Below are 23,553 nucleotides of genomic sequence, written 5' to 3' on the forward strand. Positions count from 1 at the left end.
ATTCGAGTCCGTCATTGCCACGGACCCGATCCGCATAGTACTGCCCCCCCCCCAAAAAAAAAATGTTCTACAACCGAGAACAATAGGAAATGATAAAAGGAAAGAAAGGAAAGAAAGATGAAAGATACGTTATTTTATGCATACCATGTCAAAATCAATCTCAAAGTTAAAGGTGTGTTTTTTCTCGCTGGCTCGAGACTTATTACGAAGCAAATTTTTTCTGCATGCGCCATTGTGTGCCCCCTCTTTTTGTTCTTATCACGCATTGGACAATGATATGACCCCTCCGTTCTCCCTTCTCTTTCTCTCCCGTTCCCCTTCCTTTTCTTTCCAATCTCCCCCTTTCGCTTCTTTCTCTCCTATTATGTATTCTCTCTTTCCTTGTTTTTTTTTTACTCTATCCACTGGCGGCACCAAGAGATTAGTCAGGAACGTGGTTCCCCATGCTTGAAATATTCCGTTTTGTTAATTTTAGCCCCCCGTTAATGTGCATGCACGGGTCAAGCTAGTGTTTATATGGTTGCCCGAGTCAAGTTCTACAAGTTAGGATACGTGTTACCCCGGCTAGGCCGTCGGGGTATCCCTGGGGGCCCCTCGAAAAAAATTCTTGCCCTTTTATTCACTGACGTTTGTCCCCTAAATGTCCTCGTACTTGGGCACGCCAGTGTTGTTATGGTTGCCCGAGACGTGTTGCACCTGTAAAACCCCTTAGCTTTCAAAACCCCTGAATATATTTGAATATCGAATGTTGGTCCAGCTTCACAGGCGTTTGAATATCGAACCTGAATATCAAACCAACTTCACAGTTTGAATATCAAATGTCGAACATCCAACTAACTTCCTGCCGGTAGGTTCCTGTACAATACTCTGTAGTCTCAGCTCTTCGCATTGCGCTCATATAACGAACGGTCTCATTGGTTGATTTAACGTCACTACACTAATTCATTTAACGTCATGACGTTAAATCGTTGAGCAGTAATTCGGAATTACGTCGTGTAGTAATTATTTACTACACGACGTAATTATTTAGGTAGTGTAGTAATTGGAATTGATACACTACGTAATTATTTACGTAGTGTAGTAATTCGAATTACTACACAACCTTAATTATTTGATGTAGCGACACTAATTCATTTAACGTCATCACATTAAATCGTTGGGCAGTAATTCGGAATTGCGTCGTGTAGTAATTCGAATTACTACACTAATTATTTACGTCGTGTAGTAATTCGAATTGATACACTACGTAATTATTTACGTCGTGTAGTAAATTGAATTACGACACGACGTATATCCGTGTTTTTCACGGTCTCTTGCTTCCATAGATTTGAACACACGACCCTCTGATTGCAAGGCGAGAGTCAGAACCGCTACACCACGTCGCATTGATTGATTGAATGATGTTTATCTATTTGATTGATTGCAGCACGTCTCTATATTGGAGACAACTTACCCGCCATTGAACTCTGATAGGCTACCCGTGAACCCCATTAATTGATAGATTTGAATAAGAATAGTTGTGTTGTTGATATCTTTATTTACTGGAATTTATTCCAAATTATTCTGAGTTGCGGTCTCAGTATAATCTCCCGCATGGTGGCAGCATTTACAAGGAGTTTTAGGGGGTTTCACGTTACAATATTAATTAAACAAAGCTTAGACAACAATGGATATGTGTTCCCAAGGACGTGACTCAAAGAAATCATGATTATTAAAGGACAAGTCCACCACAACAAAAATTTGATTTGAGTAAAAGGTGGAAAATTCAACCAGCATAGCACTGAAAATTTCATCAATCGGATGTAAAATAAGAAAGTTATGACATGTTAAAGTTTCGCTTCATTTCACAAAACAGTTATATGAACGAGCCAGTTACATCCAAAATGAGAGAGTTGATGATGTCACTCACTCACTATTTCTTTTGTTTTTATTGTTTGAAATATAAAATGTTTTGTTTTTCTCGTCATTGTCATGTGAAATGAAGTTTCATTCCTCCCTGAACACGTGGAATTCCATTATTTTAACATTTAGTGCTTCAGGCAAGTAGGTCCTGATCATCAAATTCGCAAAAATCGAAATATTGTATAATTCAAACAATAAAAAACAAAAGAAATATTGAGTGAGATACATCATCGACTCTCTCATTTTGGATGTAACTGGCTCGTTCATATAACTATTTTGTTAAAAGTAAGCGAAACTTTGAAATGTCATAACCTTTTTATTTTACATCCGATTTTGATGAAATCTTTAGCATTGTGCTTGTCTGCCGGATTTTTCTCTATTGATTCAAATCAACATTTTTCTGAGGTGGACTTGACCTTTAAGTCACAGTGATAAACTCAGAGTTTCTGATAAAAGGAAGACAAGGGAGATATCCATTTAAAGGGCAATAAAATGGTAACAATGACATTTTTGATAGTAATGCTAATGAAGATAGCTTATTACAATATCATCATCATTATCAATAGATCGTTCTTTGTGTCTTCCAATTATCCTTGCGTGGCTCATTGCGAAAAAAAGCCTTCCAAAACACTTTTTTCAATCAATCTTTGTACACTGTAAATATGAAGGGCTAATTTAGCACTTAAAGTGCTTGTATAGTGATTGCACTACGAGTGTTGATTTTCTAGTTTAAATTTGAAGCAATTACTCGTAGTGCAGTCACTATTCGAGCACTGTAAGTGCTAAGTTCTTGCAGCAGAATCTCGAGACCACCTGTAATCTTACTGCGTTGTGTAATATTATAAGCATTTGTGTTAAATTACAGAAAATAGATATTTGGTGTATGTATAATCTTACAAATTTATTGTAATAAAACCGTTTTTTTCTTTTTTGAAACAGACCTGTTCTGTAAATTCATATAAAAATTGTATACAATTATTTGTTTTAACAATTTACAAAATGATTTGGTTCTTCTTTCTGTAAGAGCTATTTTTTAATTTTTCTTCTGTAAATTTTGTTTTTGTAACAGTGCATGTTGGATTTGGGAATAACTAGAAAACCAGAGTTGGATGAACATATAATGACCTGACAGGAGTTTTAATAATGATTGTGGTAATGATAACAAAATATCAATGGCAATGGTGACGATGATGATAATAGCAATGATGACGTTGCATGATATGATGACGATGATGCATGATGACGATCATGAAGAAGAAGTAGATAATGCTCTTAATGTTGTTGATCTACAGGCCTCTACGACTTCATCATCTTTCTTTTATGTTGTGAAACGATAATGAAAAAAAAAAATGATTATTTCAATAATCATTTGGCAGCATTATGTGAAAAAACCGATGGCCTTTAAAACATATTTGAACATTCAGGTATACATTGCAACGAACAGGACGCTTCGCATTAATTAATATCTAATCTATGTTATCGCTGCAATATGACCTTAAAACCTATCTCATCTCATTGTTGAAGTCTTTTTCATCGCCGTAGATTAAAAAGATTTATTTTCAAATCACACAATAACGAGATTGCACTTTCACTGCAAGATTTCCTTCCGCATAATGTTTGTGTATATTCAGGGAGCTGTTAACCATTCCCTGGTATCACAATTTTATAGGTTGTTTGTCTGATCCGAAGTCCAATCAGTATGTCTACAGTCAGTATGAACTCGCTGGAGGGGGGGTATCACTGATTTTACATGGAGAGCATCGTTCTCGAAAATGCATTAACATAGCTAGCTAGTGGCGAGGGAGGGGCGGGGTGGGCACATCAATTTAGCAGTGTCAATTCCTTCTGCACAAAAAGAACTCAAATAAGTATGTGCAAATTGAGAGGGACACACAACCACCCTCACGCCCGGATAACTGCCTATGCTGGGGGAGATATACCCTGATCATCGGCGAGACATTCCAGTTCTTTTGTAGCCTTTGTGAACCATTTTTGCGTGGAGACATCTTGTTGGTTTAACAGACTTTAAACATAACCCAGACGCATTCACTTGCGTGTCGACAGGAAAAGGGTAAGTCCAGTTATTTGTGTTTTATTTTTGTGTGTGGGCTTGGTGTATCAGAAAAACCCAAATAACAATATACATTTTTCCTGAAATATAAATTAAGTGACAGACTAAGACGTTTCATCTAGTATAAGTACAATTCTTTAGCATTTTTTTTTAAATTTGTCTCTCAGCTCTATATTTCTATGACCATGCACCACGTACTGTTAGCTGCCAAAGCAAAAACTCTGGCGTTAATTGATTAGTGTATGATTGAGTTCACCTTAAGAAAGACACAATTTTCATATCTCTGAAAGTCAAAAATATTCGTAGAATATATTTGTTTAATAAGCTAACACAATTTTGGTAAACTATTATTTTTGGATTATTCATAAAATCAATGGTTGATTAAACGAGGAATATTTTTAGAAAATGTTGCAAATTCTCTCTAAAAAAAAAACCTACACGAAATTATCTCTGTATCGTTTTCTAGTAAAAGAAAAAAATATTGGCCCGTATTCTGAAGTCGGGTTTAATTTAGACCATGGTCTAACTCTGTGCTAAAATTATGGAAAGCCAAAATTGTCACAATTTTTATTTAGTTGCATGTTTCTAATGTTTACTGTACTCTTTCTTGATTCATCGATGGTGAAGACAATCATCTATTTATACTTCCTACACAATTATGAATGATTTGAGAGCCAAGAGGTGAAATATTATATCTCTACTGTCAGTGACTTATGCAATAATTTGTTATCAATACTTAAACCACAACTTTATACCTGAGTTTGAGTTAAACCCGACCTCAGAATACGTTAATTCCAGTGTATATAATCAATAAAAAAAAATTACGAATCATGAGGGAATCGTTTCATGATATTTTTTGTCAGTTATTTCCACCGACCAATTTGTTTTTAATCAGATGCAAGGATATGCAATGTCTTGTAATAATAGGTTATACAATTATATATTTATTATAAATTTGTTTCAGTTATTGCTCCAGAGATGATCGAGAGTTTTTCGCTAGCACTGCGCAAATGCTTTTTGGAACATGGAGAATATATTGTGAAAAGCCCCTTTTCAATTCAATTATTTTTAATTTTCAACAGAAGAACAAAGTATAGTGATCAAAATATTTACAATGAACTTATACAGATAAAATAAATTCAGGCATGTACAGTATTCGATATTTATCTATAAAACGAAGTAAAACAAAACAGAATATATATAAGCTAATGTCATAACCATTTTAAAATAAAAAAATCTGTGAAAATGGAGGGATCCACTAAAAAGCAGTGCTTGTATTGTGTGGACCCCTCTAAATAATTATTTTAGAATTGCCTACGAAGACAGACAAGTTTACAAAACAGAGAACAGCAGAACAAAGAACAAATAACAAGAAACAATCAAACAATTGAAGCACACACAAAGGATATGAAAATAAAAATGAAAAGAAAGAAAGATAACAGAGATAAGAGCAGGACTTCAACGCGCGGATAATTATAACCAAAAAAAAATAATACGTTAAGGAGGCATGAAATGGTGAATTTAATGATAAAATTATTTAAAACTGAGTAAATGATGACCTGTATGATTTCAGAAAATTATTTTTAAGTTTCATTTTAAAAGAACAAAGGGATGGGCTTTTAATTATATCTTCACTAAGGGAGTTCCAGAATCTCGGGTCATCGTATATAAATGTTTTTTTTTTCGCTAATAATGTTCTTAAAAGAGGTAAATGAAATTCATTAGACTGTCTCGTAGAGTAATGATGAAATGTTTGATTTTGAGAGAACGTTGAATCAAATACGTGAGGAAGTGAATTGTTATTATATTTATACATAAATTGGCCTAAGTGAAACAGATATAGGTCATTTATTTTTAGCAGCTTGTTTTCGGCAAACAATGGATCTGTATGTGAAAGAAATGAAGAATGGTTAATTATACGGAGAGACTTCTTTTGTAATAAAAGAAGTCTGATTAATAAAACTTGGTGGGTATTGCCCCAAACAAGAATGCCGTAGTTCAAATACGGTAAGATTAAAGAAGAATAAAGCATTAATAAGGTTTGTGGAGGAAAATGAAATTTCAGTTTATTTATCATGCCGATGTTGCGTGAAATCGCTTTGCAAATATTTTCAATGTGATATTTCCACGAAAGTTTATTATCGACAGTTATGCCTAAGAACTTTATGAACGAAACAACTTCTAAAGGAGTATCATCAAACATAATGTTTGCCGGCAGTGTGTCTATAGTGTTACTAAATAACATGTATTTGTTTTTTTCAGATTAATGGATAGTTTGTTAGCTCTTATCCACTGAGTAACCTTTTCTAGCTCAGAATTTACTATATCTAATAGTGTTTTTGGATTTTTATGAGAATAAAAAAGATTTGAATCGTCGACAAAAAATATGAACGAAACAATATCGGATGAATTACAAAAATCATTAATGTAAATGATAAATAATAAAGGACCTAACAGGACCTACCCTGTGGGACTCCGTAATTTATATTTTGGATATTGGATGTATAGCCATTTAATGTTACGTACTGACGTCTACTGGATAAGTAGCTCCTGAACCACTCCAAGGCCTTCCCACGCACCCCATAATGAGCGAGTTTATGTGATAATATAGTGATTGATTGTGTCGAAGGCCTTGGAGAAGTTCAGGAAGATACCAACCATGTGTGAAGATTGTCGAGAGCATGTGCCACTTTGTCAATGAAATTTAATAAGGCATGTTCAGTATTATTTTTTTTTCTAAAACCAAACTGGTAATCGGAGAAAATATTGTGTGCTTTCAAAAAAATTAATAGTTCTATTGTAAACGACCTTTTCTAAAATTTTTGACATGGAGGACAGTAAGGAAATAGGTCTGTAATTATTGACATTGAGCTTATCATCTTTTTTGAAAAGAGGTATTGACAACGAGTCTTTATCGAGAATCGTTGAAGCAAAACGGAAGTGTCGTCCTCGTCCCTAGACAAACGACATGTTAAAAAATGTTTCGTCAGCTCGAAAAATAAGTAGGACGAGATTGCGTTTCTCGGTCCACCAGTTTCTGACAAAGATCTAGCTATTCATTGTCATTTGCCGAGCATTTTGAAAACTGCGTTCTTAAATCCGTTGTGCAGCGTAGAGCGAAAATTCCCTAATAAGACTCGGGGGGGGGGGGCGGAGGGCTCGGAACCATTTTGAATGTGTGTGTGCGTGTGTGTGTGGGGGGGGGGGGGCTCTGCTCTCCCGGTTCACCAATTTTCGACAAAAACCTCTCTACAGTTTCATTGTAATTTAATGGACATTTACTGTGTTTTGAGAATCTGTCTCCGTTGCAGTTGCGAAAACTCGCTATTACCTTGATTGATTTCTCCGTTTTGTTAGTGCTCGATTTTCTTTCGTCACGATGGGGACTACTCTGGCATCACAGAGTGCCGTTCCTGACGTCGATCTGTCTCAAAAGACTGCCATTGTAACTGGAGCCAACACGGGTGAGTCCAATATTAAATAATCATCTCTTATTGGGATGTTCTACCTGACGAAAAAGTTTAGTGTAAATTTAAGTAGAAGAAATCTAAAAGCATTCTTGTTTAAAGTTAAATGAGAACATATAAAAGAAGAACAAAATTATTACAATCTAATGTTTTTATTTGTCATATGCAAGTACCTTTCCGATATATTATAAAGCGAAAAAAAATCTTGGAAAAAATGATATTATTTTTCTTTGTTGTACAATCACTATATCAAATTACAACTTTCATTTCATAACCGCTCCTGACAGAAAAGTATTTAGTCATCATACAAATTAAAGTAGCAAAAACAAAAGAATATATGGGGTTTAAGTTTGAGTAAAACACATGAAATATAACAAAGGTTATCAAACACATAAATATAACAAAGGTTATCAAAATTTCATCCTGATGTCCGGAAGGTATTTGCACATGACATGACAAATAAAAAGTCATCTCCAAATACCTTCCCGATATCAGGGTATATTATGCAGTGAAAAACATATCAATTAATAAAATTTATTTTCATTGTTCAATCACTAAATCATTTCACAACCGCTGCTGAAAGAAAAATATTTTCAGTCATCTTGAACCATTAAAATAATTGAAATTCATGCATTTCATATTACATGACATACGGAGCAGCTGCTCATTTATGTGACGTCACAAATCAAAATATCAAAATTTTATTAAGACAAGATTGCTATATAGATATTGAAAATAAGATGTAAAAAGTTGATCATTGACATGTAATGTATTCATAATTGACTGCTTTGACATAATGAGAAAAAAATTTCAATGTCATGTTTTGTCATCAGAATTTGATTGACACTTTCAGCGCATCGTTCATTTGATTTTCACCATTTATTCAAAATTACTATGATTACTACGACTGATTGGGGCCATACTGGGACTGGTCAAAACATTATATATATATATATATATATATATATATATATATATATATATATATATATGTTTGTGCGGGTGTGGGTGTATATGTATCTTGGTGAGGGTGTGTTTGTGTGCGTTAGAGAAAAGAAATCACATAAACCGAGCCCAACTAAGTTTCAAATATGTGTGTGTGTGTAAAGGGAGTATAAGCGTGTGTATTCATTATCCTGGTCCTTTGAATAAAACTTGGAATAACAAAACTTACTTTAGTTGAAACGCTTATTAATCTGATGAATACCCTCGCAGTATTTTGGGGGTTACGAGGTTTATTGTTTAAAAAAATACAGAGTATTCAGACATTTTGCAACCTAAAAAAAGGTTTCGTTTTCATTCTCCATTCTCGTTTCTACTTTGATTACAGGAATTGGATATGATACAGCTAAAACGTTTGCCCAACTTGGAGCCAAGGTCATTGTGGCATGTCGATCTGAAAGCAAAGCGAAAGAAGTGAGTATATTATGTACCAGCAATGGTGGGTCTAATTAGGGGGCCCATCAGGCAAGAGCCGCCCCCCAAAAAATGATGAAAAAAATGAAAAATAAGTAAATGTATACCCATATATTAACATTTCAAATTGTAACAGACAATAACCGTTTTTTTTTCGTTTAAAAGAAGATAATGTATACCCTATAAATCAATCAATTAATTAATCAATCAATTCAATTTGTTTAACAAAATAAATTTTTCTATAAGTTGTGACATCACGTTCTTTTAATCCCCCCCCCAAAAAAAAGATAGCGGATTTGATATATTGATTACGATAATGACCTAATTCAGCACCTACACCTAATGATGCTGGACTTTGAAGAAAATATATATATAACTGGGGTATGTAAATTTTGATCTCAATTGTCATGATTTTACGATACGAGTATTTATTGGCAAAAGATAAAACGATAAATGTTCACTAATGTTTATTTTCGAATGGCATGCGTAACAATTGTTTATCATGAATTGATGAGCATATAGGACAGTGTCTCAATACTCATGCAGGTTGATGAGTGGATTCACGCGTGTGTGTTGATGTGAGCGACTCGAAAATTTGACATGCATGTTTATATTTGAATCACTCATTGAATATGTATATCATTTGTTCAATGTTGAATTTTGTTCATGCTTTTATTAAAATTGAATTTATTCATCTTGTAATTATTTGTATATGTTGAAGAATGAAAAATAAATTGAATTAAATTGAAAAATTATTGACCATAACAATATACAAAAATATATCCTAGGATCTTTAGATATATTTCTGAATTATACAGGGAAGATTTTTTTTTTTACTGGACGATTATTTTTAGCATTATCAATATGATTCATATCACTATTATTATTATAATTGATGCCATTTTCTTTGTACATGATATGTATGGTACAAGTAACTTGTCATCGCGTATATATATATATACATGTATATTTTTTTTTCGGCATCACCAATTTTTCCAAAGGGTAGATAGCTCTGGGGAACCTTGATTTAAGCTACGCCTACCATTGTTCTCTTCATACATTTCTTTACACAATATATATATATATATATGTGTGTAAAGTTATACATGTACAACAGCTTTTGGCAACTCTTTTTTATTTAAATATTGTAAGAAATGGATGAAGAGAACAATGGTAGGCGTAGCTTAAATCAAGGTTCCCCAGAGCTATCTACCCTTTGGAAAAATTGGTGATGCCTACGCCTACGCCTACCATTGTTCTCTTCATCCATTTCTTTACAATATTTAAATAAAAAAGAATTGCCAAAAGCTGTTGTACATGTATAACTTTACACATTTGTATTTCTTCTCCCATATGTGTACTGTATCGAAGCAATAGCTTTGATCCAGCTGAGGCATGGCGGCTTGTCATTGTTCAAAACTCACCTTCACCCGACAAAGGAATATATAATTGGTATAGTGTCGAAAATCTGTCTATCTGACGGTCAATCGGATCGGGCTCGCCCTGGCTACTAACCGTCTCTGTGGTCTAGTGGTTAAGGCACCGGCGTTCAAAGCTGGGGGCCCGGGTTCGATTCCCGGCAGAGACATTTTTTCGGCATCACCAATTTTTCCAAAGGGTAGATAGCTCTGGGGAACCTTGATTTAAGCTACGCCTACCATTGTTCTCTTCATCCATTTCTTTACTTTATATATATATATATATATATATATATATATTGGCTTAAGTGATAACACATCAAATCAAGACATATCCAGTCTATTACCGCAAAAATTTTCGAAGATATATCCCTCGTCCTCCTGGAAGGAAGACGAACAATATATCGTTATACTTGTTTTCATCCTTGTGATAAAAGCCTCTCTTAATACACGTCTTTCTCCTTTCCTTTTTTTCTTTTCTCTCTCTCTCTCTCTCTCTCCTAGGCGATAGAAAGAATGCACAAGGAGCACAAAGAGGAGATGGCAAATGAGAAGAAAACCAAGTTCAAAATTAAGGTAACATAATGATACGTTTGATAGTGAAGTAATGATACCAATGCTGTATTTTAATTGCAATGACACTAGTTTTCTAATTATATAGTAAAAACTAAATGATAGCTATAATGATTATTATTGATGTATAATAATTTCATTATTATCAAACAAACAAATGTAATAACACTACAATAATGATTTAAACGCATCAATTTTTTTTCAATATTTGAAATTTCTAGTTTGTGCAAAATCATATCTGTTAATCCAAATAAAATTCAAAATTGAAATATTTTTTTTCAAATCACTCTCTAAGAAATACACAAAAAACTAAGATATAGTACATCGAGATCAATCAATAAAATAATTCTATACTGAAGTAAAATAGCAATGAAAAATGTATAATTAAAATGAGAGTAAAAACTCTTGACGTTTTAAAAAGTAAAAACACGGCTACATTGATGCATAAACTGCACATTGGCATTTGCTTTGTGGGTTGTTTTTATTAGCGATATTGTGACGTCAAAAACAAACCTGTTTAATTGTAAGGAAAGCCTATGACCTTGATTCGAATTTCATCCACCTTTATTCTTTGAATTATTCGTTGTGATACATAATGATGTGATTGGGGGAGGTATTTGGCTTGAAGTGACCAAGTCACAGGTATAACCACTGTATTTTACCTAGTCTGGATATCTTCAATTTATTTGTACCATTAGTGTTCTGACCTGGATGGGGTTGGGAGGTTTGGGAAGGAAGACCTGTGGGTTATGGCTATTAAGTTAGCTTTTTCCATACCCAGGCAGCCTATCAAACTTTCATCCAGGTCTTATTTTCTCTATCATGAATAATTTTGATAGATCTTTTCTCTGATCTGTTTGTATTCTTTAATATGTTTTTGAAATTTCAAGCTCTAAGCTTAAGATGAATGTCTCCCACATTTCAAAATGTACTATGTTGATATATATATATATATGATTTTTTTTCTACTATTTTTTTGTAACAATTAAAAGAAAAGAATTATCAGTATAAATATATTTTAATAAGATTATTAGATTGTATATATGTATATGTTATTAATTATATCATTTACTTATGTTATCCTAAAAAAATGATTTCACTTGTATATGATTTTATTGGAATGTGGAAATTGATGAATCAAATATATAGAATGCCAAATAAAATAATAATAATAATGATTTTATCCAACTGGGTTCCATATCATTATGACGTCACCATTACTCCACTTATATCACCAACAGGCCAACGAACTTGATATTGAATTCATTGACCTCGACCTCTCGTCTTTAGAAAGTACGATGAACTTCGTAAAGGCATTTAAAGCCAAGAAGATCCCTCTTCATATACTAGTGTGTAACGCTGGCATGGCTTTTGGAGGAGAAGGTAATCCGATATTTATTTTTTATTTGTTCACGAATACGCCCCCTTCCCCGCGCTCATACAGTATCACAGGCCTAATTAATTTTTCCATAGACTCATGCGTTAAAGTGGCCCTTAAAAAAATCATACAAAATAAGGAGGAAATTCGAGGGTTGACTGTTTACTACCAGTGGACAGGATATATGTCTGACATTCCATGTCTGACCAAAAAAGGGTACCTCTACCGGCTCATAAAAAAATAAAATCGGCATTTATGAAGACTACCCCTGGCAGGATCAAATTCTTCACTTTAGAGATAAAAATGGCCCTAATTCTTCCGCCAGTAAAATAATAGTTCCAAAGTAGAGATGTATTTTCCAATTTGGAAAAAGAAACTTCAGTAGGTACTCTTCTTAGAATCAGTGTTAGATTGTCAGACATATTCATTCATTTTTGTCAATCAGGAATATCAAATTTAAAAATTGAGCTATGTGTTGGCTCGAATGAATATCTTTGGCCTGCCAGTTGTAGTTATGTCCGTGTGACCATATGCATATTTCGCGCGGGAAGCAGATATTTGAACCAGGCAACTGTTCTGAAGGCATATATATATATATATATATATATATATATATATATATATATATATATATATATATATATATATATATAGTGCAGAGCCTGAAGCAGTGTGACTATTCACTTATGTACTGTGGCTGCGTTTAAATTTTGTTTGACACAGACCACGCAGTGACACAGGCAGAGAGTTCGGAGTCTAGTCTTCGCTCTAGACATGTTATAATTCGTTAAAGAGTCAACAGCAAGTATGTTTTTGTAGACTAGGCAATTGTTACACCCATGTTTGAATCTCGTAGCGTAAAGAGAACTCGAAGTAGCTATTACTAATCCGGAAAATAAATTGCCTTCGGATTTTACATAGAAGAAGCAATGTTATTATTTTGTAAGGAACGGTATTTATTTTGCATCTGGGTAACATCATTCCCCGGGGGCCACTTCCATTCACGAGTGGATACCATGCGCGACCATGGGGTCTCGAAAAGCACTCTAAACACGTAATTTCCATATTCTGAAAATGCACCCCTTAACAAGTATTGGCGAGTATAACGAGTACTGGTAACAATAAGATATTCTTGGCAAATATTCCCTGAAATGAACCCCTAAACAAGTACAGGAATGTTTTATTGTTACGGGTCCATCGGCCGTCGGCTTTACCTTATTTGGTTTAGTACGACCCCACCTTCTACACCTCGCGCAAATCGGACTCTAAACACGAATAGTCCAGGATAGGCCCCATAGAAAATTGACGAAACCTTGTTTTTTTATATATACAATATTTTTTGATGGTTTCTTGTCAATTCGAGGGTGCTGATTACGAATCTGAATGATGCCACTCGTGTAACCTTGAGCATTTTCCGCAAATTGGCAAAATCCAATATGGCCGCCAAAATATGCAAATTACCCATGAAAATCATAAAATTGTCCTCACATTGGCTGTGAAATGCATGAAATTGTGTGGCAGGAGTGAAATACAATCTTAAAAAATAATTTTTGACAAAATATTTATCTTCCTGATATTCAAAATGGCCGCCATAGGCCATTGTATACACTATCATATACAATATGAATAGGGAAAACTAATTTTCACAAAAATGAGCACTAAATTGCAAAAATCGCGATGTATGAACGAAGTAATATATGCAAATCATCATTACTAATGAGATATATTATTTATTATGTCAAATATGGGAATATTGCTGTATTTCGATATCTAAAATAGCCGCCACTGGCCCAAACAGTATTGCGTACAATGTCAATGGCCGGGGCCAAAAAACTGAGAAGACTGAGCATTAAAATGCATATTATTAAGATAAACGAGTGCAATACTGACTAAAAACATAATTGTAAATATGCCATTTATGTGGTAAATGCTGTATTTTGAAATTCAAAATGGCCGCCATAGCCCCTATATTCATCATGTACAATGCGAATAGAGAAACTAATTTTCACACGAGTAAGAAACATAAAATGCATGTAATTGTGATCTATGAGTAAAATATTGTCTGACAACATGTTTTATAGCAAGACATATCATTTCTTTTGTCATGCATGAGATAGATACTGTATTATGAAATTCAAAATGGCCCCTATAGGCCCTAAGAGTATTATCTACAATGTGAATTGGGACATATAATTTGTAAGAATTTGGATTTGCTTGACTATGACATCCATATAATCCTGTTGTATGAGTAAAACGTTGTTTGAAAACATTTTTTTTTTAAATCATCGCATATCTTCTTTCATATAGGTGATAAATACTGTATTTTGACATTCAAAATAACCTCTACCTGTCTACAAGCCCTAACTAAATTATGTAACATGCGAACAGGGAAACTAATTTTCACAAGAGTGAGAATCATAAAATGCATATAACTGTGATGTACGGGTAAAGATATAGTCTTAAACATTATTTCTAACTAAATACATCACATATGGGTTGTGGATATGGTGGAGGTAATAAATGCTGTATTTTGAAATCCAAAATGGCTGCCATAGGTCCTAAAAGTATTGTGTACATTGTAACATGGGACATATAATTTTGACAGAATTTGGCTTTGCTTGACTCTAAATATTGCATATAATTGTGAATAGTGATGTAAAGGTGAATTATTGTCTAAAACCATGGTTTCTAACTAGATATATCATAATGTTGTGTAATTAAGGTGATAAATGCTGCATTTTTAAATTTAAAATGGCCACCATAGGCACTTATCGTATAATAAACAATTTGGTTGGAGACAATGATGTTCACAAAAAGAGCATATGGCAGCCATTTTGAATGTTGAAATAGAGTATTTATCACCTAAATTACATAAGATATGATATATTTTGTTATAAATCATGTTTTCAGACAACATTCCACTCATACATCACCATTTGACCAAGCAAAGCCAAATTCTGTTCAAATGATTTGTTCCCATTCATATTGTGTATAATTCCGTAAGGGACTGTAGCGGCCATTTTGACTTAAAAATAACCGCATTTATCACCTAACTGGCAGAATAAATGATATATCTTAATATAAATGATGCTTTCAGACAATATTTTACTCATAGATCACTATTACGTGCATTTATGGTGCTCACTCCTGTGAATATTGGTTTCCCACTTTGCATTGTACATAATACGGTTAATGTCGATGGCGGCCATTTTGAAAGTCGAAATACAGTATATAACACAAACTTGAAACCTGAATGATATATTTCGTTAGAAAATACGTTTTTAGACAGTATCCAATTAATTTATCACATATATATGCATTTTAGCACTCACTCTTGTGATTTCTTTTCTCCCATTTCTCATTGTGTATAATACTTTTAGGGCCTTTGGCAGCCATTTTGAATATCAGAATACAACATTCACCACATACATGGCATATTAATAATATATTTCGTTAATAATTGTGTTTATAGTCAGTATTCCAACTGTTTAATCTTCATAATAAGCATTTTAGTGATCACTCTTGAGAATTTTTTGGCCCCCATTGCCATTGTACGCAATACTGTTTGGGCCAGTGGCGGCTATTTTAGACATCAAAATACTGCAATTTTCCCATATATGACATTACAAATGATATATCTCGTTAGTAATGGTGATTTGCATATATTACTTCGTTCATACATCGCGATTTTTTTGCAGTTTAGTGTTCATTTTTGTGAAAATTAGTTTTCCCTATTCATATTGTACATGATAGTGTATACAATGGCCTATGGCGGCCATTTTGAATATCAGGAAGATAAATTTTTTGTCAAAAATTATTTTTTAAGATTGTATTCAACTCCTGCCACACAATTTCATGCATTTCACAGCCAATGTGCGGACAATTTTATGATTTTCATGGGTAATTTACATATTTTGGCGGCCATATTGGATTTTGCCAATTTGCGGAAAATGCTCAAGGTTACACGAGTGGCATCATTCAGATTCGTAATCAGCACCCTCGAATTGACAAGAAACCATCAAAAAATATTGTATATATAAAAAAACAAGGTTATGCCTCTTCTATCCTGGACTAGAAGTGTTGGGGGCAAAAAGGACATCCTTTATGAAACATTTTAATTTTGTTTTATCATCCCCGCAAATTCGACCCTAAACACGTAATTTTCCTAGCGAAATAGATACCCTTTTTGTCCCACCTGCGAAGCAGAGTGAGACTATAGGCGCCGCTTTTCCGACGGCGGTGGCGGCGTCAACATCAAATCTTAACCTGAGGTTAAGTTTTTGAAATGACGTCATAACTTAGAAAGTATTTGGACCTAGTTAATAAAATTTTGCCATAAAGTTAATCAGGTATTACTAAACATCCTATTAGAGTTTCAATTCACATGACGAAGGTCAAAGGTCATTTAGGGTCAATGAACTTAGACCATGTTGGAGGAATCAACATCGAAATCTTAACCTGAGGTTAAGTTTTTGAAATGTCATCATAACTTAGAAAATATATAGACCTAGTTCATGAAACTTGGACATAAGGTTAATCAAGTATCACTTAACATCCTGCATGAGTTTCACGTCACATGACCAAGGTCAAAGGTCATTTAGGGTCAATGAACTTTGGCCGAATTGGGGATATCTGTTGAATTCCCATCATAACTTTGAATGTTTATGGATCTGATTCATGAAACTTGGACATAATAGTAATCAAGCATCATTGAACATTTGTGCAAGTTTCAGGTCTCATGATTAAGGTCTAAGGTCATTTAGGGTCAATGAACTTTGGCCGAATCGGGGGTATTTGTTGAATTACCATCATAACTTTGAAAGTTTATTGGTCTAGTTCATTAAACTTGGACATTAGAGTAATCAAGTATCACTGAACATCCTGTGCACGTTTCAGGTCACATGACCAAGGTTAAAGGTCAATGAACTTTGGCCGAATTGGGTGTATCTGCTGAATTACCATGATAACTTTGAAAGTTCATGGATCTGATTCATGAAACTTGTACATAAGAGTAATCAAGTATCACTGAACATCCTGTTCGAGTTTCAGGTCACATGATCAAGGTCAAAGGTCATGTAAGGTCACTGAACTTTGGCCATGTTAGGGTTTTTTGTTGAATAACCATCATATCTCTGTAAGTTTATTGGTCTAGTTCATAAAAAGTGGACATAAGAGTAACCATGTATCACTGAACATCTTGTGCGAGTTAGAGTAGTATTCAAAGTCAGCACTGCTGCTATATTGAACCGCGTGATGCAGGTGAAACGGCCAGAGGCATTCCACTTGTTTCATTATTTTTGTGTTTTTGACACCCTTATCACGTAACGTGCCCCATCGTGAAAAAGACATACTTTTTACGTGTTTTGGGGGTCGCGCATGGTATCCACTCGTCAATGTAAGTGCCCCCCCCGGGCATCATTCAAGTGACCTGTTTTACAAGACTACACTGCTTAGAATGTTGCATTATGGGTTAAAAACCTGTCCAGAAGGACTCGATGTGGCGAAAACAAAAGGCTCCTGGTTCCCGTCAGCTTTGAACCGTTTTGGTAAATCTCAGGTCCGTCCCTATAATATCTGATACCAATCTCTCACTGACTTTCTTGATCATTCTAATTTTGAAATTGTAAATTTATTTCATTTATTATTCGCACAGTGAAAACAGCTGACGGTTTCGAGATCCACTTCCAGGTCAATTACTTGTCACATTTCCTCATGACCCTTCATTTACTTCCGGAATTGAAGTCGGCGGGCCCCAACGCTAAGATCGTGATGGTTTCGTCAATTGCCTATCGCAGTGCACGTTGGATAGAGGATAACATGCAGGCAATCAATAGGGACCAACTCAGCAAATATGGATTTACTAAGCTGTATCAGGTGGGTTGATGTAACAATAGAGTACCAAACCGATGGGATCAGTTGTCATGGCGGGCTGGTTCCAAACAAGTGTACCTGCTGAATGAAAACATGTGTTTCTCATAGGAGAAAATGGCCGCCATAGGAATTTGATAGCTTGCAACCGGTTTCTCAGCCGAAGTCATTTCAAATACAATTGTATACAGACGATCGTCAGGTGCGACTCTGCTTATAACCAGGCCGCCATGACACCATGGCAACTGACATCACACTTAGGTAATCTATAGGGATTTTTCGCTTGTACTATGCCAAAACTCTCTTTAACGGATCGATTTCTTTGAAAATGCAATTAAAATCACAATTTAGAGCTGAGAGGCTTTTGTTGAAAATTGATGGACCGGCAGAGCAGGTCATCCGAAGATTTGCACCGGACGAGTGGTTTTATGTAGACCTATTGAATGTCATTTGCTACACTCAAAGCTTGAAAACAAGCATGGTCTACTTAACGTTTTTTTTTCAGGATTTGGCCCTCCGATTAAACTTTTTTTCTTTCTTTATCCCTAGATTATGGAGATGTTCACACTGGCCGACAAGTTGAAAGGATCTGGGATCGATGTGTTCTCACTTCACCCTGGCGTTGTAGATACAGATCTAGCGAAGAAAGATGGTCAACAGATATCTCGGTTGATGAGAGTTTTAATGAGCGTAGTAACTTATATGGGTAAGTGAAAGAACATAGTAATGCAGTGTTTCCCCTAGGACGTGCGGAGGGCGAACTATATTATGTGAATCTCACTGTGAAATTATGTCGATAGTGTTATATTAGATTCGAGCATTTTAACGGTGTAAGTCCCCTATTTGAACACGCTGTAAACAGTGCAAAGGTATCCATTGGCACGTATTCTGAAGTCGGGCTAAACTTAAACTCAGGTTTAAAGTCGTGGTTTAAGTATGGGAAGCCAAAAGTGTCAACTTTTTCATCATATTGTATGTTTCTTATGTTTCCTGTGCTCTTTCCTGATTCATCGATGGTGATGAAGACAATCAGCATTCTGTTTATAGTTCCTACACAATAATGAATGATTTTGGAGCCCAATGAGCTGAAAGTATGAAATCTCTACTGTTAGTGATTATGTAGCAATTGGCTGTCCATACTTAAACCACAATTTTAAACCTGAGTTTAAGTTAAACCCGACTTCAGAATACGGGCCACTGTGTTTAATCTAATTCACACTTTCAAATGTGGTTGTTTTACTGGTGCAATGCAGAGTGTGTTCACTCACTATAAATACACTGTGAACAGCCAACCTATAGATGTGGCCACAGTGTGGATCGTCTCCAAACTGTGAAAGCTGAATGTTTTGACAGTGTCAATCAGATCATCACATAGTTATCTGCGTGGACACACTGATAACACACTGTAATGTAAACACAATGTGAACACTCTTTGGAAACACAGTGAACACACCGGTGAACACTATGTAAAACACACTGAACGAACTGTTAACACACTGTACACACCGATCGAGAACACACTATGAACACGCAGAACACAACGTGAACACACTGAACTGTGAACATTATGTGAACACACTATGAACAATTGGTGAACACACTGCAGACACACTAGGTATTATTCTATAGCAATGGTTTAGTTAAACCTTGGTTAACTTCCACCACACATTTATGGAGTGACAGTTGTCGAATTCATCCCCAATTGAACATTATTCTTAACCTGCTAAAGTTAAAAAACAAACAAACCAATATTTGAGACGTGAAATAGGATCAATACGAAAATGCAAAAGATAAAATGAATATTAAAGAATTTATTGGTAAATTATAATTGCCACGAATATTTGAGAAATATTTTGAAACCAGGCAGTATTCCAAATAAGTGTGGTTTAAATTCAAGTTCTGACTAGGGTTAAGCCTACGATTATCAGAATACCGCCCACTGTGAAAAGTGAAAACACAACTTAGTAGTGTCCTCAGTGTGTTCAACGTGCGTTAATTAATATACTATATTAGTCTAGTATATGAACGCACGGTGAGCACACTGTGGACACACATTTTGAACACACTGTGAACACACTGAGCACACTTTCAGCACACTGTGGACACACATTTTGAACACACTGTGAACACACTGAGCACACTTTCAGCACACTGTGGACACACATTTTGAACACACTGTGAACACACTGAGCACACTTTCAGCACACTGTGGACACACATTTTCAACACACTGAGCACACTTTCAGCACACTGTGGACACACATTTTGAACACACTGTGAACACACTGAGCACACTTTCAGCACACTGTTGACACACATTTTGAACACACTGTGAACACACTGAGCACACTTTCAGCACACTGTGGACACACATTTTGAACACACTGTGAACACACTGAGCACACTTTCAGCACACTGTGGACACACATTTTGAACACACTGTGAACACACTGAGCACACTTTCAGCACACTGTGGACACACATTTTGAACACACTGTGAACACATTGAACACACTTTCAGCACACTATGGACACACTTTGGACATCAATCGTAAAAATCAACCACTGAGCTCGGGTTATTACAGGGCCTAGCTGGTTAACAAGAAAATACAATGCAAAAACGCTGTGTAAAACGAAAGTGGGCTAAGCTTAACCCCGTACTATAGGTGGGGCTAAATTGCCATTTAGCCCCACCAATAGTACGGGGTTAAGGAAATTTTAGCCTGTCTAAAAAGGGTAAAATACCCTTTTTAGTGGTCCCGGGCTTTTGGTATAGACAAATTGATTCTCCGCTCGACATTTAGTAAATCATCAAGCATTTATGATTAATTTGTAAGTAGGACTAATTTTTCCCATCTCGAAACGTATACGAATAGGCCTATAACATTGATAGCATAAAATTGTATTTCGTCGTAAAAACATACTATTTTGAATGAACTTCCCTCTGAGCAATTCATATAATAGCAGGCAATGAATAAGAGTTGAATGTTGAAACTGTCACATTGCATTATCGAGCTGAGTAACATGATTATGCCTCCTGATGCATAAAGTTAGAATCTACTCGCGGTTTCTCTCATATTATAGGGCTGGCCCGAACCACTTTTGACGGAGCTTTGACAAGTATCCACGCCGCAATCAACCCGGAGTTTGACGGCAAGACAGCGATTTACTTGGAAAACTCAAAGCCAGCCACTCTCCAGAATCCACTTGCGACGTAAATACCCTTTTTCAATTCCTCGATGTTATCGTTTAACTACCTTTGGATATTCTCCAATTCTCTTACCCTACTCCTTCTTATACAATATACATTTCATACAAACATGGACTCCCATTTAATTGCTTAAAGGTCAAGTCCACCTCAGAAAAATGTTGATTTGAATCAATAGAGAAGAATCAGACAAGCACAATGCTGAAAATTTCATCAAAATCGGATGTAAAATAAGAAAGTTATAACATTTCAAAGTTTCGCTCATTTTTAACAAAATAGTTATATGAACGAGCCAGTTACATCCAAATGAGAGAGTCGATGATGTGACTCACTCACTTTCTTTTGTTTGAATTATACAATATTTCAATTTTTACGAATTTGATGATTAGGACCTCCTTGCCTGAAGCACAAAATGTTAAAATAATGGAATTCCACGTGTTCAGGGAGGAATGAAACTTCATTTTACATGACAATGTCGAGAAAATCAAAACATTTCATATTTCATATAATAAAATACAAGAGGGTGAGTGATGTCATCGGTCTCCTCATTTGCATACCGACCGAGATGTGCATATAACTGTTTTGTGAAATGAAGCGAAAATTTAAAATGCAATAACTTTCTTATTTTACATCCGATTTTGATGAAATTCTCAGTGTTATGCGTGTTGAATTTTTCTCTTTTTATTCAAATCAAGTTTTTGTTGGGATGGACTTGTCCTTTAAGTTGTGATTAATAATTTTTTGCAATCATAAATAGGATGGGCATCTAATCAAACAATTAATGCGGCGCGAAGCGCGATCTTACTTTTTGTAGTTAGAAAGGGCATTCAATACTGAGATTAATCCTAAAACAGGTCATTAAAAGCAATGTTAACCATGAACGGGATGGGTACATAATCTACATAATTGACGCGAGCGCGAAGAGCGAGCTGAAAATTTTGATTTTCAGACATAAAAACTGATCATTCTAAGCCGTTTTAGAAACCATGAACAGAATGGGTATATAACTCAACAATCGATGCGAGCGCGAGGGGCGAGCTAAACATTTTGATTACCCGACCTGAAAACTTAAAACCTTTGGTAATTATCCATATTCTTTGTTTTACCGGTAGCTTAGGAAGGGGGGGGGGGGGGGGTTGGGGGATAACCCCCCCCCCCCCCGTAGATCCGGCACTGGATTTCGCCCCGCGACCTACGCTTGATTCAAGAATACAGTAAATGCATTTAATATGCGAGTCAAATGACAAAAGAAAACCGAGTAAATTTGGATTTGATTCAGTGTTGATTGACAAATATTCGACGAAGCCACTTTCTTGGTTCCTCGTCATGAAGGACATTTGGCAATGCACAGGCCTATTCAAGAGGGTTCAATCCTCCGTACTTCGTTGGGCGAAAACTCTAATAATGTATTTTTTAAAGCATTTTTCATGAACGGCATGGGGACATCCTTGTTAAGATCGTCACATCAATTAATTGTATGTTTAACCCAAGTCTGAACTTGAATTCAAACCACACTTCTATAGAATACTACCTGGTTTCAAAATATTTCTCAACAATAAGGAAGACATCGTCACCCATTTTTATCATTGCCATAGGGACAAGGAGAAGCAGGCATTTCTCTGGAAATACAGCCTGGATTGTCTGAAGGGTTACGTCACCGAAGATACGCTGAAAGAACTGACGTCACAATGAAGCTGAACCTATAGCCTCGCTGGCATAATCGCTGGAGAAAGGCAGTTTTTAATGATCAACGGGGTGGCAGGAATATTAATTACCTGTAGAAAGATTCCCATAACTACCGAAAGTAGATAAATTCATGCCTCGTTCCTGAGTAGGTAAATTGCCAATTCATCTATCGCCAACTCGTCCATCATCATGTGGGCTACCTTCGTTCAGTCTGATGCCATTCCGTCCATCAACATTTCGTTTAACAAATATTACAGGTCCAATAACCATTTGGTCCAATAATCAATTCATCTAATCACCAGTTCGTCTATGACCATTTCGACCAGTTGGTGTAATACCTATGTCATTTTCATTCATTTCGCCCAATTAACACTTAGTCTATTTAGACCAAATGGTATATAGACCAAATGGCTATCACAACAACTGGTTATGAGACGACATGGTGGGTGGACAAAATTGCAATTAGACCATAATGATAATGGACAAACTGATGCTAGACCAATTGAGAGTAGACGAGTTGGCAATTGGACGAATTGGCATTCAACCATTACAAGCTTCGCTTTTTA

The 23,553-nt window shown here is 35.4% G+C and overlaps 1 protein-coding gene across 1 annotated transcript; it reads left to right on the forward strand.

Annotated features, from left to right (window-relative positions):
• The first annotated feature begins 3,735 nt into the window (after window positions 1–3,735).
• On the forward strand, window positions 3,736–23,278 carry LOC121417474 (dehydrogenase/reductase SDR family member on chromosome X-like). Its single transcript, XM_041611193.1, has 9 exons — window positions 3,736–3,973; window positions 7,331–7,437; window positions 8,771–8,856; window positions 10,779–10,850; window positions 12,089–12,230; window positions 17,879–18,099; window positions 18,643–18,799; window positions 21,178–21,307; window positions 22,897–23,278. Exons 2-9 carry the CDS (start codon window positions 7,353–7,355, stop codon window positions 22,991–22,993), a joined length of 990 nt encoding a protein of 329 aa, XP_041467127.1. The 5' UTR covers window positions 3,736–3,973; window positions 7,331–7,352; the 3' UTR covers window positions 22,994–23,278.
• The last annotated feature ends 275 nt before the right edge of the window (window positions 23,279–23,553 follow it).

This window comes from Lytechinus variegatus, chromosome 6, assembly GCF_018143015.1.
Source record: "Lytechinus variegatus isolate NC3 chromosome 6, Lvar_3.0, whole genome shotgun sequence".
Taxonomy (NCBI): domain Eukaryota; kingdom Metazoa; phylum Echinodermata; class Echinoidea; order Temnopleuroida; family Toxopneustidae; genus Lytechinus; species Lytechinus variegatus.